The sequence below is a fragment of the Fukomys damarensis genome, unplaced genomic scaffold (assembly GCF_012274545.1).
Source record: "Fukomys damarensis isolate Sample0158 unplaced genomic scaffold, DMR_v1.0_HiC HiC_scaffold_17, whole genome shotgun sequence".
Classification (NCBI taxonomy): domain Eukaryota; kingdom Metazoa; phylum Chordata; class Mammalia; order Rodentia; family Bathyergidae; genus Fukomys; species Fukomys damarensis.
This window is the reverse complement of record NW_022900929.1, coordinates 17,427,598-17,442,567: the sequence shown is the minus strand read 5'-3', so window position 1 is coordinate 17,442,567 and position 14,970 is coordinate 17,427,598. Positions and strand designations below refer to the sequence as shown.

At 43.8% G+C, this 14,970-nt stretch overlaps 1 protein-coding gene across 1 annotated transcript in view; it reads right to left on the bottom strand.

Moving 5' to 3' along the window:
• The window catches only part of Prkrip1 (PRKR interacting protein 1), a 29,685-nt gene extending 16,760 nt beyond the window's left edge, over positions 1–12,925 (bottom strand). Inside the window, exons 1-5 of the mRNA XM_010618942.2 lie at positions 12,718–12,925; positions 11,924–12,002; positions 10,125–10,225; positions 3,098–3,183; positions 1,415–1,482 (exon numbers count right to left, since the gene is read on the bottom strand). Of these exons, the coding sequence (XP_010617244.1) occupies positions 1,415–1,482; positions 3,098–3,183; positions 10,125–10,225; positions 11,924–12,002; positions 12,718–12,843 (460 nt within the window). The 5' untranslated portion in view covers positions 12,844–12,925. The remainder of the gene's footprint in view (positions 1–1,414; positions 1,483–3,097; positions 3,184–10,124; positions 10,226–11,923; positions 12,003–12,717) is intronic.
• Positions 12,926–14,970: the final 2,045 nt, after the last annotated feature.

Genomic DNA, 14,970 nt, shown 5'->3' with positions numbered 1-14,970 from the left:
CCCCTGACCCTCGCATTCACACCCAATCCTGTGTGCAGGTCAGAGAAAATGACCAAGTGGTCTATTTGAGGGATGGGATCCTAACTGCCACAATTTAGCAGTCTCCAGGAAAGGGTGAGGAACAAAACCATCTATGATGTGTCACCCAGTAAATCCATAAGTCACCAAGGAGCTGTTTCTGAGAGGGGCCAATATTTCAGTAACCAAGAGAAATGTGACTTTATCCTAAGCTCAAAACCACAACCACACACCTAGGAGCCAACCCGAGGCAATGGGAACAGAAACTGACTCAGCCCAGAGGCAGACAGCTGGCATCTCCCAGTCTCAGCAACCTCGGCCTTTCTAGCTTATTCTCAGCTCCTGAGCTGCCTGGATGGCATCCCAGCCTCATGCTAAGTTTGGAGGTGGCAGGACTGGGAACACCATGGAATGCAGATCTCCAGGCCCCACTCCTCATTACTGAGAACTTCAATCTGGTCTAGGGCAGCAATGCACCAGCTCCCCAGGAGGGATTGTAATAGGACTCAATTAGTTATGACAATTCTATTTTCTATTCTTCTAACCTGTGGCAGGTAGAAATGCCTAAGTGACCTAGTATATAAGGTTATACCTGCTGCACACTTCTGGGGAAATTTTGCTCTCCAATTAAAAAAAAAAAAAAAAAAAAAAAAAAAAAAAAAAAAAAAAAAAAAAAAAAAAAAAAAAAAAAGACAAGACAGAAGTTGGGCATGAGAAAACATCAGTGACCCCAGCACCCTGGGAAGCTGAGAGAGAAAGACTGCAAGTTCCAACCCAGCCTGGGCAACTAAGCAACGAATGAGACCCTGTCTCACTACAACCCTATTTTTCCCTTTTTCCTGTTTTGAACAACAGATATGATGGCAAGAGCTATGGCAGCCATCACAACTCTGAAGGTAACAGATTCTGGGCTTGATGCTGCTGAGATGCTGAACCCACCAGGCTTCCACCTACAACCAGGCTTCCTGTCACGTAAAAGCAGCAAACTCCTCTTTGTTTAAGCATTGAGAGTTGACTTTTTTTTTTTGGCAGGCATAAAACTGACTTGGCAAGTGACTCAATCAAAACCAAAAGGACAGTGAGACTTCTGCAAGGAGCACTAGGACAGCCCCTTCATCCTTCCCTCCGGAGAAGAATGAGGCAGGATGCAGCCCGGGGAGTGGCCATAGGCACCTCTCAACCAGAGACCTGTGAGGAACCAGGAGGTGGGGGATGGACAGGGAGACCGCACCAGGGACTGCATCGCCACTGACTCCCTCCCCAGCCCTGCCCAGAAAGAGCCTGCCCCGGATTCAACGCACGACAACAGCTTTCTTTTCTGCTGGAGCCAGCGTGGCTTTCTGATGCTTGTAACTAAGAGAGAAAGGCTACTCAGAGAAGCACAGGCACCACTTGCCTTCTTTTTGTTTCCTCTGTTCAAGTTTCATCTTCTTTGCCAGTAATTTCTTCTCTTTTAACTTCTGGCTACAAAGGTAAAATATATATATCGGTTCCTTAAACATCCTGTTGTATGTTTTAGAAAATAAACACCTCCTATTTCAACTTAAATACTTAATACTAAGGTGGACTGGTGGTACGTGGCTGTAATTCTAGCTACTTGAGGGCCCAAAGCAGGAAGATGACAAATGCGAGGCCAGCTTGGGCAATCTGGCAAGGATTCACCTCAGGAAGCAAATAAAAAAGGGCTGGGAGGGGCCAGGGATTTAGCTCAGTGGTGCTGCTGTCGGCCTCGCAAGTGCAAAGTCCCAAGTTCAATTCCCAGTACCAAAAGGGGGGGGGTGCTGGGAGCCAGGCATGGAGGAGCAGGCCTACAATACCAGCACTGTGCAAGGCTCAAGCAGGGGACTCCAAGTTCAAGCCCATCCTGGGCAACTTATCTAGACCTATCTCAAAATAAAAATAGGTCTGGGGATGTAGCTTACAGCAAAGGCCCAGGGTTCAATTCCCAGTACCACAAAAAAGCAAAAACAAATAAACAAACAAACAAACACTGGAGATGTAACTAGGGCTCTGGGCTCAATCCCTAATATCATAAAAACCAACAAAAAAAATCTCTATACTAACACAAATACTAAAACAAAAGAAATACTTTCTCATAATTTTGTTATTCCAACACTATCAAGCTTTTTTCATTATGAATCAAGATCAAAGTCTGGGGAGGTGTGAGGTAATTAAAGCACCCCCCCCTCAAAAAAAACCACTACAAAGACTTTTGGGCTGGGGATTTAGCTCAGTGGTTCCAGCGCCTGCCTCGCAAGCACAAGGACCTGAGTTCGTTCCCCGGTACAAAAAAAAATAAAAACAAAAACACTAAAGCAATCCCCAAAACATTACAGGTATATTCATTCATATTCATTCTCTTTCTCTCGTTCCCCTTTGTGGTATTTGGGATTCAACAAACCCTTCAAACTGAGCTACACCTCAAGCTTTTTATTTTGGGACAGGGTTTCACTAAATCACTAAGTTGCCCAGGCTGGGTTTGAACTTGTGATCCTCCTGCCTCAGCCTCCCAGAGTGCTGAAGAGATGCATTTTCTTTTTCTTCAGAGATGCATTTTCGGCCCACAATATGTAGGGACTGTTTTTAGAATCCTGCACAGCTCTACTCTCAGTCGAGTAACCATTTATTAAAAGCACACACATGCATATGTGTGTACACTCACACACAGAGCCCATGTATCAACTTCAGGTCACAGACTCTTACTTAAGAGGCCCATTAAAGGTAGAAAGGATCATATAAAAGGCACAGAGATCCTTACTCCTGGGCTCTGGGGAATCTGTCACAAGCTGCGGAAGAAGGGACTTGCTCTCCCTCCCCAGTTACAGCTCCATTTCAGAGTACTCACACATGACCTCCGCAGATCACACGGGGACTTCTGACCCCAATGTCTCACTCACTCATCACCCACCCCTTGCTATCGGGCTGGGGCTGTAGCTCCGTGGTTAGAAGGCCTACCGCAGACAGAGGTTCAGTCCCCAGCAGCTCCGGAGCAAAACAAACAAAAAGCCCCAAACAACTGCCTCACATTCACACCTCCTGCCTGTCAGTCCCGCTACAGTTAGGGCACCGAGGCACTCACCGCTTTTTCCTTCTCTTTGCAGTCTGTTCCTCTGCAGCCACTTTATTTTTTTCCAGTCTCTTTTGAAACTCCGCATCCAATTTTTGCTGCAAAACATTCAAAAAAAACAAAACAAACATATCATTTAGAGATATACCTCAGACTAGCAGGCTGCTAGCAGTTTCACCTGAGCAGGGGTACGAGAGCTCTAGAGGCCTCACCACTTGGGGGACATCAGATACCAGCCATGTCCTCAGGGCCACTTTATTTTAAAAGGTTCCCCCCCTAGCAGGTCAGGTAATCCATACATAGCTCTGATGGCAAAGTAACTGAGACCATTGCCATACACACAACAAAATCTGCAAGGGGAAAGCAGAGGGAGCACTCGGAGGCCTCCTTGAGGGAAGAGGCAGTCCTGACTGACTGCTTAGCCAGAACCTACAACCCACCTGAGTGCATCACATGGGACGGCCAGAGGGCCAGAGCGGGGAATTTTCAAGTCCTAACCCTAGCTACAGTCATCAAATGCCTAGTTCTGAAGCAGCCAACCACGCCACCCACAGCTAAACACACACACACATTTCCTGCACCGGTGAGTGCATTGTAGTATTTCTTCCTAATAGTTGTTTCCAAACCTCAGTTTGCAAATCTATAAGAGTGTATAAGATTAATGTGTAAACCTGAAGTTTTAATCACTGCAGAAAGTTCCCTCATACCTCTACCCAGTCAGACTCCGACATGGCTCTGAGATAACCACTGTTCTAATTTTTTCTCACACAAGAAGGTTGTTTTCTGTTCTGGGATTTCATTTAAATCACATCATATGATATGGTCACTTTTGTGCAAGACTTCTTTCATTCAGCATGGTTTTAGTTTTTTGTTTTTTCTTTTTTTGGCATAGGGGATTGAACTCAGGACCTTGTGCTGGCAAGGCAGACACAGCACCACTGACCTAAATTCCCAGCCCTCACTCAGCATGTTTTAAAGAATCATGAAGCCGGGTGTAGTGGCACATGCCTATAATTCCACTGCTCAAGGAGACTGACAGTGCAAGTTTGAGTCCTACCCGGACAGCTCAGCAGGACCCTATCTCAAATTTCTGAAAAAGACTCATCCAAGTTGTTGCATTTATCTGTAGTTTGTTCCTTTTCATTGCAAAGTAGTTGCCCTGAAATGTCCCCCAAAGGCCCATGTGCTGAAGGCTTGATCACCAGCCTGTGGCTTTACTAGGAAGTGGTGAAACCCGCAGGAGATAGGGTCTAATGGAAGAAAGGTAGGTCACTCGTGACACTGAGCTCTGTGCCTTTCTCTCTCTCTCTGCTTTGCAGCTGCCATGAGGTAAAAAGCCTCCTCTGCTATGTGTCCTGCCATGATAAAGATGCCACTACAGGACCAAAGCAACAGGGCCAAATGGTCAGGGACTGACACACTGTGAAACCATGAACCAAAGTCCAACTTGCTCCCTTATAAACTATCTCAGGTATTTTGTCACAGTGATGGAAACCTGACAGAGTAGTAATCTATTTTATCAATGTTGTTTAACTTTTAAAAGTATTTCATTTGTTATATAGAAATTCTCTAAGGCCAGGGATTTAGCTCAGTGGCACTATACCTGCCTACCTTGCAAGCAGTCCTGAATTTGATCCCCAGTACAAAAAAAACAAAACAAAACAAAACTCTAGAGTCTGATTTTAATAAATTATTGGAAAGCCAAATGCTACTGGGAAAAGTAGCTCCCCTTCTCATAAAAAGCCGACAAATAAAATTTGAAACTATCTGTGTCTGAGTCTCCTTAAACTGCACAAATGTGTTTTATGAAATTAACAGGTATTATGGCTACACTGAGGAAAAGAACTTTTTTTGTTCATCATGTAGCTCAGGTTGGCCTTAAACTTACTGTGCAGCCCAGGCTGGCCTTGAACTCATGGCAATCCTCCTGCCTCACCCTCCTGAGGGCTGGAATTACAGGCATGTGCTACCATGCCCCACTCTAGGAAAATAACTTTTTTGTGGCTGATCTAAAAATGAATAACATGGGAAAATCCCTCTGTAGGGTTAGAAGTCAGTTAGAAGTATATTTGGAAAATCAGTAATTGGTCACACACACTTGATTTGCATTAGTATTAAGGTGGGCAAATATAGGAACAGTCCTCCCCCGGATTCCGTCTGTGCATCTGTCCTCTGGAACAGTGGCCTTTTGTCTCCATCTGCATTCTCTCCCCCACCTACACTAAGTGTGTGCCACCACCTCATGGAAGAGTCCACGAACATGGACGTGTACCCCAAGGCCCCAGAACTATCTTTTCAGCTGTGAACTAAAGGCCAACAGAGATTATCACTTCAAGGTGGATAATGGTGAAAATGGGCATCAGTTATCAGTAAGAATGGTCAGTTTAGGGGCTGGTGCACATTGTCAAAGCAGAGGCAATGAATTACACAGGCAGTTAATTAAAGTAAGAAGGGCAGAGTTGGGCGAGGTGGCGCATGCCTGTAATCCCAGCACTCAGGAGGCTGAGGCAGGAGAATCACTGTGAGTTCGAGACCACCTGGGCTACATAGTGAGTTCCAGGTCAGTCTCAACTACATAGTGAGACCCTGTCTCAAAAAACAAACAAAAAAATAAAGTAAGAAGGAAGGGGCCGGGGATTTAGCTCAGTGGTGGTGCTGCCTGCCTCAAAACACAAAGACCTGAGTTTGATTCCCGGTATCAAAAATAAATGAAGAAAAAAATAAAGAAACATGGGCAACTTTGAAACTTAGCCTATACTGCTAATGGTTTCCCTTGGGAGCTTTGAAATTACATCACCTGTGGTCCTAAGTTTGAGAGTTGGTGAATATTAGTGGACAGCACTCAGTATCTGTGCAGGAAGATGCAGAGGGGCCAAGGGTGGCACATGGATATAATCCCAGTACTCAGGAGGCTGAGGCAGGAGGATCACTGAGTTCGAGGCCAGCCTGGACTACACAATGACCTCAAGGCCAACCTGAATGACATAGTGAGACCCTATCTCAAAAAAAAAAAGAGGAAGAGGAAGAACAGGCCCTGGAGGTAGTAGTAAGTTTCACAGAAACAAGTGAAGCTAGCTGCTAATGAAGATGAGGATGATGACAGAGATGATGATGGATATATTTGGGGGGGGGGTACCAGAGATCGAACTCAGGACTTTGCACTTGCCAGGCAGGTCCTGTGCCGCTGAGCTAAATCCTGATGAGGAACCTGAAGAGAAAGCTCCACGGAAAAAATTTATACAAGGTACTCCAGTCAAAATGCACAAAAATCGAGTCAGAATGGAAGATTCAAGAACTGTCAACACTAAGGCCAGAAGGCCAGGGATCCTTCAGAAACCAGGAAAAAAATTCCTAAAACACCCACAGGACCTAGTTCTATAGAAGACATGAAAGCAAAAATGCAAGTAAAGAAAAAGCACACTGAACAGTCCTGTGTACTACCGACTAGCCCAAAGACAGAGAGAGGAAAAGAAGAGACACACAGAGCTCATAGCATCACTCGACAGTCCACACTCAGGTCTTCCATTTTAACCTCAGCCCCCTTCCCCGATTTGCCACTCACAGCCCCTTCCAGGCTGGATGCAATCCTCTTTCCAAAGCTCTCTGATTGCTGCGAGTCAGCGAGCTTTACACGTTGCTTTCTATCACTTGTGCGTAGGCCTTTCTCTTGACAATGTTTTAAATACTTGGTATCTCTTTAGCTGCTTAATAAATACTTGAATGACTAAAAAAATATATAGGAGCACTACGTAAGTATCAGTATATTTTTAAAATTTCTATTCATAGCCAATTAAAATACATGAGTTACCTAGCACCACTGAAACTGAAAAACTTTAGACACCTTTACATATGTGGTGAGAGACATGCAAAATTTCCACAAATCATCAAGATACCAAAAAAAAAAAAAAAAGAAAAAAAAAAAAAAAAAAAAAACAAAAAAAAAAAAAAAAAAAAAAAAAAAAAAAAAAAAAAAAAAGAAAAGAAAAGAAAAGACAACCAAATGAAACAAAACAAAACAAAACCAAAAAACCCTACAAAATTTCTTGATGAGCTGGTTAAACCCAACAGCCATTCTCATCCAAGTGACAGACTCAACTCTATTTTAGCCAAAAATCAAACAAGATCTTTGGGGGTGGGGAGAGACATTAAATAACTTGAAATTCAGTTACAAAAGAAGTAAAATGCCCCAGGGAGTTCCTCTTCAGTGGTGTCTCTGCTCTGTTTTTACCAGCTGCATATAATGATCTATTACCTTAACTAAAGGAGTGGCTTCCTTATCCTGGAAAGATTAAAATGTGAGCTAGACACTTGACATTCTTAATCTGAACAATGCTTTCAAGGCCCTTTAAAAAACATCTGGACGAGCCAGGCATGGTGGTACAACCCTGTCATCCCAGCACTCTGGGAGGCTGAGGCAGGAGGATCCAAGTTTGAACCTAGCCTGGGCAACTTAGTGATTAAGTGTGACCCTGTCTCAAAATAAAATATGGCTGGGGATGTAACTCAGTGCAAAGGCCTTGGGTTCCATCCCTAACAGCACCAAGAGGGCAAACAAACAACCACACCTACATCTGAAGAGTCATTTCAGAGAACTTCTTTTTAATACACCATGGCACCAAAATGCAATGTAGACAGCTTCTCCTGTACCTTGAGGATTCTGCTACACACACAGAAAGGAAGCTGCTTTTCCTCTTGCTCTGATTACAATAACCATACCCAATTTTAGGGCATCAAATGTAGTTGAAAAATCAAGCAAACAGAATGGGCATCTTTTACTCAAAATAAGCCTGAGGCTTTAGAAATTAATCACAAATGATATTCCAATGTTGCACCTGCCTTATTATAAACACTGAATCCTCCCGGGCTCTCCAAGTACTGCATTTTGAGATATATTGACGAGATTAGACATTCTGCCAGTTTCTTCTTAGATCATCTGGCTACCTACTATGATTTCAAAGAAATCAAAGAAATAAGATTTCAAGAAAAAGGTTTTATGTTTATTCTTAGTGCCTCAAAAAATGGCCCATTTCGGAGCAGTTTATTATTTTGAAAATATGTGCCCTCTAGTGGTGGGTGTATCTGCAAGCACATTTCCATCAAATCACTCACTATACTGTAGTTACCTAAAGGGAGATCTAAACCCACCACTTTCTTTCCCATGTAACACTAGCTTGGCAGTGGCTATGTAAAGAACTGTTGCCCATGCTCTACCATGACCCTAGGTATTTTTTGTTTTCCCAGTACTGGGGACTGAACCCAGGGCCTTCACATTTAGCTACATCCTAGCCTTTTATTTTTTGAGACACGGTGTTGTTAAGTCACTAAATTACCCAGGCTGGCCTCAAACCTGAGATCCTCCCACCTCACAAGGATTATGGGGCTCTGGCTATGATCCCAGTTCAGAATGTACAACAGGGTCTCAATTTCGGGGGGGGGGCTCAGGTTCTTTCTTTTTTTAAATTTTATTTTTAATTTAAATTTATTAACTGCTCATAAGAACATAAAAACTGCTCAGGATACAAGCCCTAGGTTTGCTCCCTAGCACTGCAAAACACACACACAAAAATAACAAAAAGTTCAAACTATTTGATACGTGTAATGTTTAAATTAAGTTAAATGCGTCTGTCTCCTCAAATATTTATTATGTATCTATGGTGAAAACATTCAAAATCCATTGTTCTACTTACATCAGGAAAGTTTCAGGCCCCTCTAACCAAAGGCCAAGTGGCACAACTACTCAGGGGGCTAAAGCAGGAGGACTGTAAATTTGAGGCCAGCCGGAGCAACTTTGTGAGTTGTGAGAAACTGTCTCAAAATAAAATGTTTCAAAAATATTGGGGGCTTACCTCAGAGGTATAGCACTTGCCTAGCACGAATATGGCCTTGGGTTCAATTCCTAGCACCAAAAAAACAAAAAACAGAAACACCAAGAGCCTAATGGTATTTTTTTCCCCTTGAGACAAGGTCTTGCTACACTGCCTAGACTGGCCTCAAACTCCTGGGCTCAAGCAATCCTCTTGCCTCAGCCTCCCAGAGTAGGTAGGACTACAAATGTGTATCACAGAGTTCCGTTTTTAATGGTTAATGTACATGCAGTTTACAAACACCTTGGGGAGTGGTATACATGTATATAATACAGCTTGTTTCTTTTTCTAATCCCCTTCCCTCCTATCTCCCTTAACAGTTCATTTTTTTGTTTGTTTGGGTTTTTTTGAGACAGGGTCTCACTATGTCGTTCAGACTAACCTGGAACTCACTATGTAGCCCAGGCTGGTCTCAAACTCACAGCAATCCTCTTGCCTCAGCCTACCAAATGCTGGGATTACAAGCGTGCGCCACCATGCCCGGCTCTTTAATGGTTCTTAAAGTACAATTTTTCTGTCTGTGTGTCTCTCTCTGCCTCTTTGTGTTTCTCTTTAATTTTGAGACAAGGTCTTGCTATGTAGTCCAGGCTGGCCTTGAACTTGAAGCAATCTTTCTGCCTCAGCCTCCCAATTCCTGGGATTACAGGTGTGTGCACCAAGCCCAGCCAAAATATACTTTCATAAGCAATTCTCAAGCTTGTAAAATAGTCAATTATTTGACACCTATCATGAGAAAATGCCATTCCCAAAGCTAGAAAACCCAAATCTGCAAAGCAGCACACACATTTAAAGCATGCCACATACTAAATACACAGCTAACTACATTTAAGCATGCGACCAGAGAGAGAAGGGGGAAATGACACTGCAGCAGTGTCGGAGATCCTCCTTGCCCTTCTGTTACACACCAGATCCAGATGGCCTAGAGGGCAGAGGGGGCAATGTATCGTTCTTGTACACACAAGGAAGATTCCCACCCCTCACTGCTCTCCTAGTGTGAGCATCGTGGTATGCTGGGCCTGATGTGTGTGGATGTAGGAGGCAGACCTCCATCATAAGAGTATCTATTCCCCTTCAAACATTTTCTTAAACACATATACACACACACATTTTTTCTCCTAAAGTTGTGAATGCATATTGACCAAAGGGAGGGCTCTCCAATCTTCCCACACACTGACCTTCTCCGCCATGGCGTCCATGTAGTCCTGCCGCTGATACTCCCTCCTACGCAGGTGTCTATACACGTGAAACTCACCACTGCCAGCCCCAGCACTGGAACCTACAGCCAGAACAATTCAGAATTCTAGATGAAATCCAGTTACCAACACAGGCTACCCCAAAAGGGTCTCTCTCTCTCTCTCTCTCTCTCTCTCTCTCTCTCTCTCTCTCTCTCACACACACACACACACGGAAAAAATCATGCCTGCCCCTTTTCCACTTGTACCCAAGAGCAAAAACATGGTACCCAGCATGCTATAGGCCTTATTAAATCCCTTGTTGCATGAGTATTGACTGTAGTCATTAAAAATTCAATTTTAACAGTATTAAAAGGAGGAACAAAAAAAATAAATAAATAAAGTAAAAGGAGGAACAGATTGTGATTCAAAGACCAGAGATCTAGAAGAAAGCTGTGTCCTCCCCCTTCGTTTTACATTTAGACATCTTGCAAGTTGAAAAATGTCTATGATGCATTAAGTGAAAAGAAGCTGGCTACAAAAATAGTGTAAAAGAATTATATTTTTATAAAAACGTTTTTAGACACAGGGTCTCACTATGTAGTTTAGGCTGGCCTCAAACTTGCAGCAATCCTTCTGCCTCAGCTTCCCAAGTGCTGAGATTATAGGTGTGCCACCACATGCCAGTATAAAAAGCATTTTTCTTAAACAAGGGTTTTTTTTTTTTTTTTTTTTTTTTTTAAGATAAAGAGTCTCACCATGTAGTTTAGGCTGGCCTCGAACTCCTGCCTTTGCCTCCTGAATGCCAGGATTACAGGTATGTGCCACCAGGACTGGCTCCTGGTACTTTTTTTGAGACAGTGTCTCAGTAAGTTGCTAAATTGTATGGGCTGGGATTGAACTTTCAATCTTCCTGCCTCAGGTTCCCAGATTATAGGTGTGCTCCATAACATCTAGCTCAATATAATGCATTATTAAAATTAATGTATGGGCTGGGCGTGGTGGCGCACGCCTGTCATCCCAGCACTCAGGAGGCTGAGGCAGGAGGATCACTGTGAGTTCGAGACCAGCCTGGACTACATAGTGAGTTCCAGGTCAGTCTCAACTACACAGTGAGACCCTGGCTCAAAAACAAACAAAAATAATAATAATAATAAAATAAAATTAATATATGGGGTCAGTATTTAGCTTAGTGATGCCTCTGTCTGCCTCACAAGCACAAGGACCCAAGTTCAATCCTGGTACCAAAAAAAAAAAAAAGAGAGAGAGAGAGAGATTAATGTAGAAGAGGGGCTGGGGATTTAGCTCAGTGGCAATCGCCTGCGCTACAAGTGCGTGCAAGGTCCTGCGTTCAATCCCTGGTACTGAGGAAAAAAAAAAAGATTAATGTAGAAGAGCATATTCCTGTAATCCAGCACTCAGAAAGCTGAGGCAGGAGGATCACAAGTTTGAGAACGACTTGGACAACATAGGGAGTCTGAGGTCAGCCTGAACTACATGGTATAATCCTCTCTCTCTCTCAAAAAATAAATAAATAAATAAAGTTTTGTAATGCTAAAACAAGCAAACATACCATTTCTTTCTTTTCTTTTCTTTTTTGGTACTGGGGATCAAACTTGGGCCCTTGTGCTTGCAAGGCAGGCAGCAGAACCACTGAGCCAAATCCCCGACCCCCATACCTTTTCATTTTAAGAACAAAATACTGCAATGGTGAATTTCCTCCTTATCAAATACCAACTGCAGGATTTTTATATATTCCTTTAAAATTATATTCACACAAACATACAGACAAAACACATTACCCATAACATCTCGGACAAATTCTGGGGGAGGTCGAGGTGCCCATTCACTCATTTTTTCTGGAATTGGAACAGCTTTGTCCTGCAATAAACAGGAAAGCATTTGTAGGTATAAAATCTGCTGACAAAGTTACATCTCTTGCAATCAAAGACTATCGAAGAGGGGTGCTCTGTTCCTGAAACCCAGGGGTCATTTTATGTTCTACCCTATCTTGGCTTCAGTTTATCCTGTACACTTGGGTGTAAAACAGCCCACAGACTTCCGAGGGCTGCACTTTCCAGAAATAGGAAATCTAAACCACCAATCGCGGCTAGAAACGTCCAACTTTTTAACACTGCAAGAGGAGTGATTTTTCCTAATCAAAGGTATAAAAAAAGATCTTTTCATCCAATACTTTTTATGATCGAAAGGACTGAGGTCTGGAGGGGAGAGGGAGGCGAGAAGTGACTTGCCCCTAGCGTCTTGGCCATGGCTCTTTAACAATAGGAGCTGTTTAGAAGAATTAAGTTCTTTTGTAAAGCTACAGATCCTATATTTTCAGCCTAATGTTTTTGTTCCCAGGAAGCTAACCTAGAAAGGACCTCAGAGTGCTCTACAGCACCTACACGCAGGCTGGCCTGTTAACGTAAGCACAGCCGGAAAGGTCACTATCTCCAGGGCAGCCTGAACCTCCCGGAGGGCTGTCCTGCGGGATGATTCGGAGTTCCAGACTCGAGCCGCGCAGAACCTTGTTCGTGGGCCCTCAGAGGCGCGCAAGAAAAAAGGTGGCTTTGAACGGGTAGCGGAGCCGTCTTACCGGGTTCTTCATAAGCCGCTCCAGCTTGAGCTTCTGCTCCTCCGCCGCATTTTTGGGGATGACGAGCGCCTGCGGCTCTTTCTTTGGCCTCGGTGGTCGTACCGCAGAAGGGGCAGAGCTCGCCATAGAAGCTTTCCTATTTTCCTAAGCAAAGGACTACGGCGGCGTGCTATTATGACGTCAGAGGGGCACCTGGCACGCATGCGCACTGTGACCACGGAGGGCTGGGGCGGTGTTGCAAGCCGGAAAGAGATCACTGAATATTCAGGAGCCTGAAATCCTCAGCGTTTATCCGCCCCCCCCACAACATGCCGGGGCTCGAACTCAGGACAATGCACTCGTGAGGCAGGTACAGTCCTCCCGCTGCGTTTACTTAGATCAAAGCTGCTTGAGTTCATTTCCTGTTTATTAACAAATCAGTGCAGCCTGCAGCTCACTTCCTTGCGGGAGAGGTGGCCCTTCATGTCCGAGTGGCCCTGGCCCTAGCTGACCTCTCCAGTCCCTTTGGGGGCGTCATAGTGCTCAGCACGCAGGCCGGTGCTTGTGTCTGGTCCCTGCTTTCCCCTATTTGAATACCACAGCGCAAACGTGTCACCAATCTCTGAAGACAGGGGCCGGGGATTTAGCTCAGTGGTTCTGCGGCCTGCCTCACAAGCCCAAGGACCCAAGTTCAATAACCGGTACAAAAAAAATTGAGGGGGGCAGGGGATTTACCTTAGTGGTTCTGCCGCCTGTCTCGCAAGTGCAAGGACCCAAATTCGATCCCCGGTACCAAAAAAAAAAAAAAAAAAAAAAAAAAAAAAAAAAAAAAAACTCTGAAGACGGGCTAGATCTTTGTCACCTTGAAATTACTTAGCTCCCTGAAACTATACCTTTGGGGAGTGAATGAGTCTTCTTTGGTGATGGTGGGGCTACCAGGGCCTTCACACCGAGTTACATCCCCAGCACTTTTCTTATTTTTTAATTAAATACATTTTATTTAGCCGGGCGTGGTGGTGCACGCCTATAATCCCAGCACTCGGGAGGCTGAGGCAGGAGGATCACTGTGAGTTCGAGACCAGCCTGGGGCACATAGTGAGTCCCAGGTCAGCCTTAATTACATAGTGAAACCCTGTCTCAAAAAAAATTTTTTTTAAATTTATTATTATTTTTGTTTGAGACAAGTTTGCGCTAAATGGCTAAATTACCCAAGCTGACCTCTAACTTGCTGTCCTCTTGCCTCAACCTTGTAAAGTACCCAAGTTAAAGGAGTGCACCACCAAGTCTGGCTGATGTTATCATTTAAATTGGTAGTAGATTTTTTTTTTTTCTGTAAGGTGGTGAATCTCATCTAATTAGTTGAAAACCTAAATCAACTGAGGGATTTAGCTCAGTGGTGCCGCCACCTGCCTCGAAAGTACAAAGTCCCGAGTTTGATCCCTCACACCAATAAATAAATGAAATAATAATAATAATAATTTAAAAAATAAAAACCAGAAACCCAACCTTTCTTCAGATTCATGGCTTCTGAATCAGGTAATACAGCGTTGGCTCTTCGCCTGCCCTTCAGACTGGGTCTGAAACATGGCTGCCTTGGGTCTCAGGCCTTCCAACTCAATTCTTTCAGACAGGAACTGCATTATTAGCTTTTGTGGCTCTCCAGCTTCCTGCCTCACCTGCAGAGATTAGGGTTTGTCAGTCTCTATAGTTCTGTGTAATAAAATTCTTTATAATAAAATACATCCTATTGGTTATTTCTCTGGAGACTCTAATACAAATATTTATTAAGCTGTCTAATCATAGACTTCACTTCCTGACAGCATCTAACCCACAGCAAAAGCATATTTATTTGAATCCTCCCCAAATCACCTTACACAAAGCCCAAATCCTGTAATATACCCTTTCAACACCCTCTCACTGAAATAAGAGCAGTCTTCCTTCCTGCAGCAAGCCATAAACACAATTTGTTCAATTACAGGTGTGTTTTTAGTGGGCTTCACCCGCTGAGGAATGAGCCTAGGGCCATCACCCTGAGCTACATAACAAGCCCTTTTAAAATAAATAAATAAATAGAGACAGGATCTTGCTAAATTGCTAAGTTGCTTAGGCTGGGTTTAAACTTGTGATCCTCCTTCCTTAGCCTCCCATGCTGGGATTATAGGCACGCTAGCCTAGCTGTTGGCTTTCTTTTTCTCTTGGGGGCGGGCAGTTGAGATAGGGTCTTGCCATATAGTCCAGGCTGGCCTTCCCACTTTGTAGCCCAGGCTGTCCTCA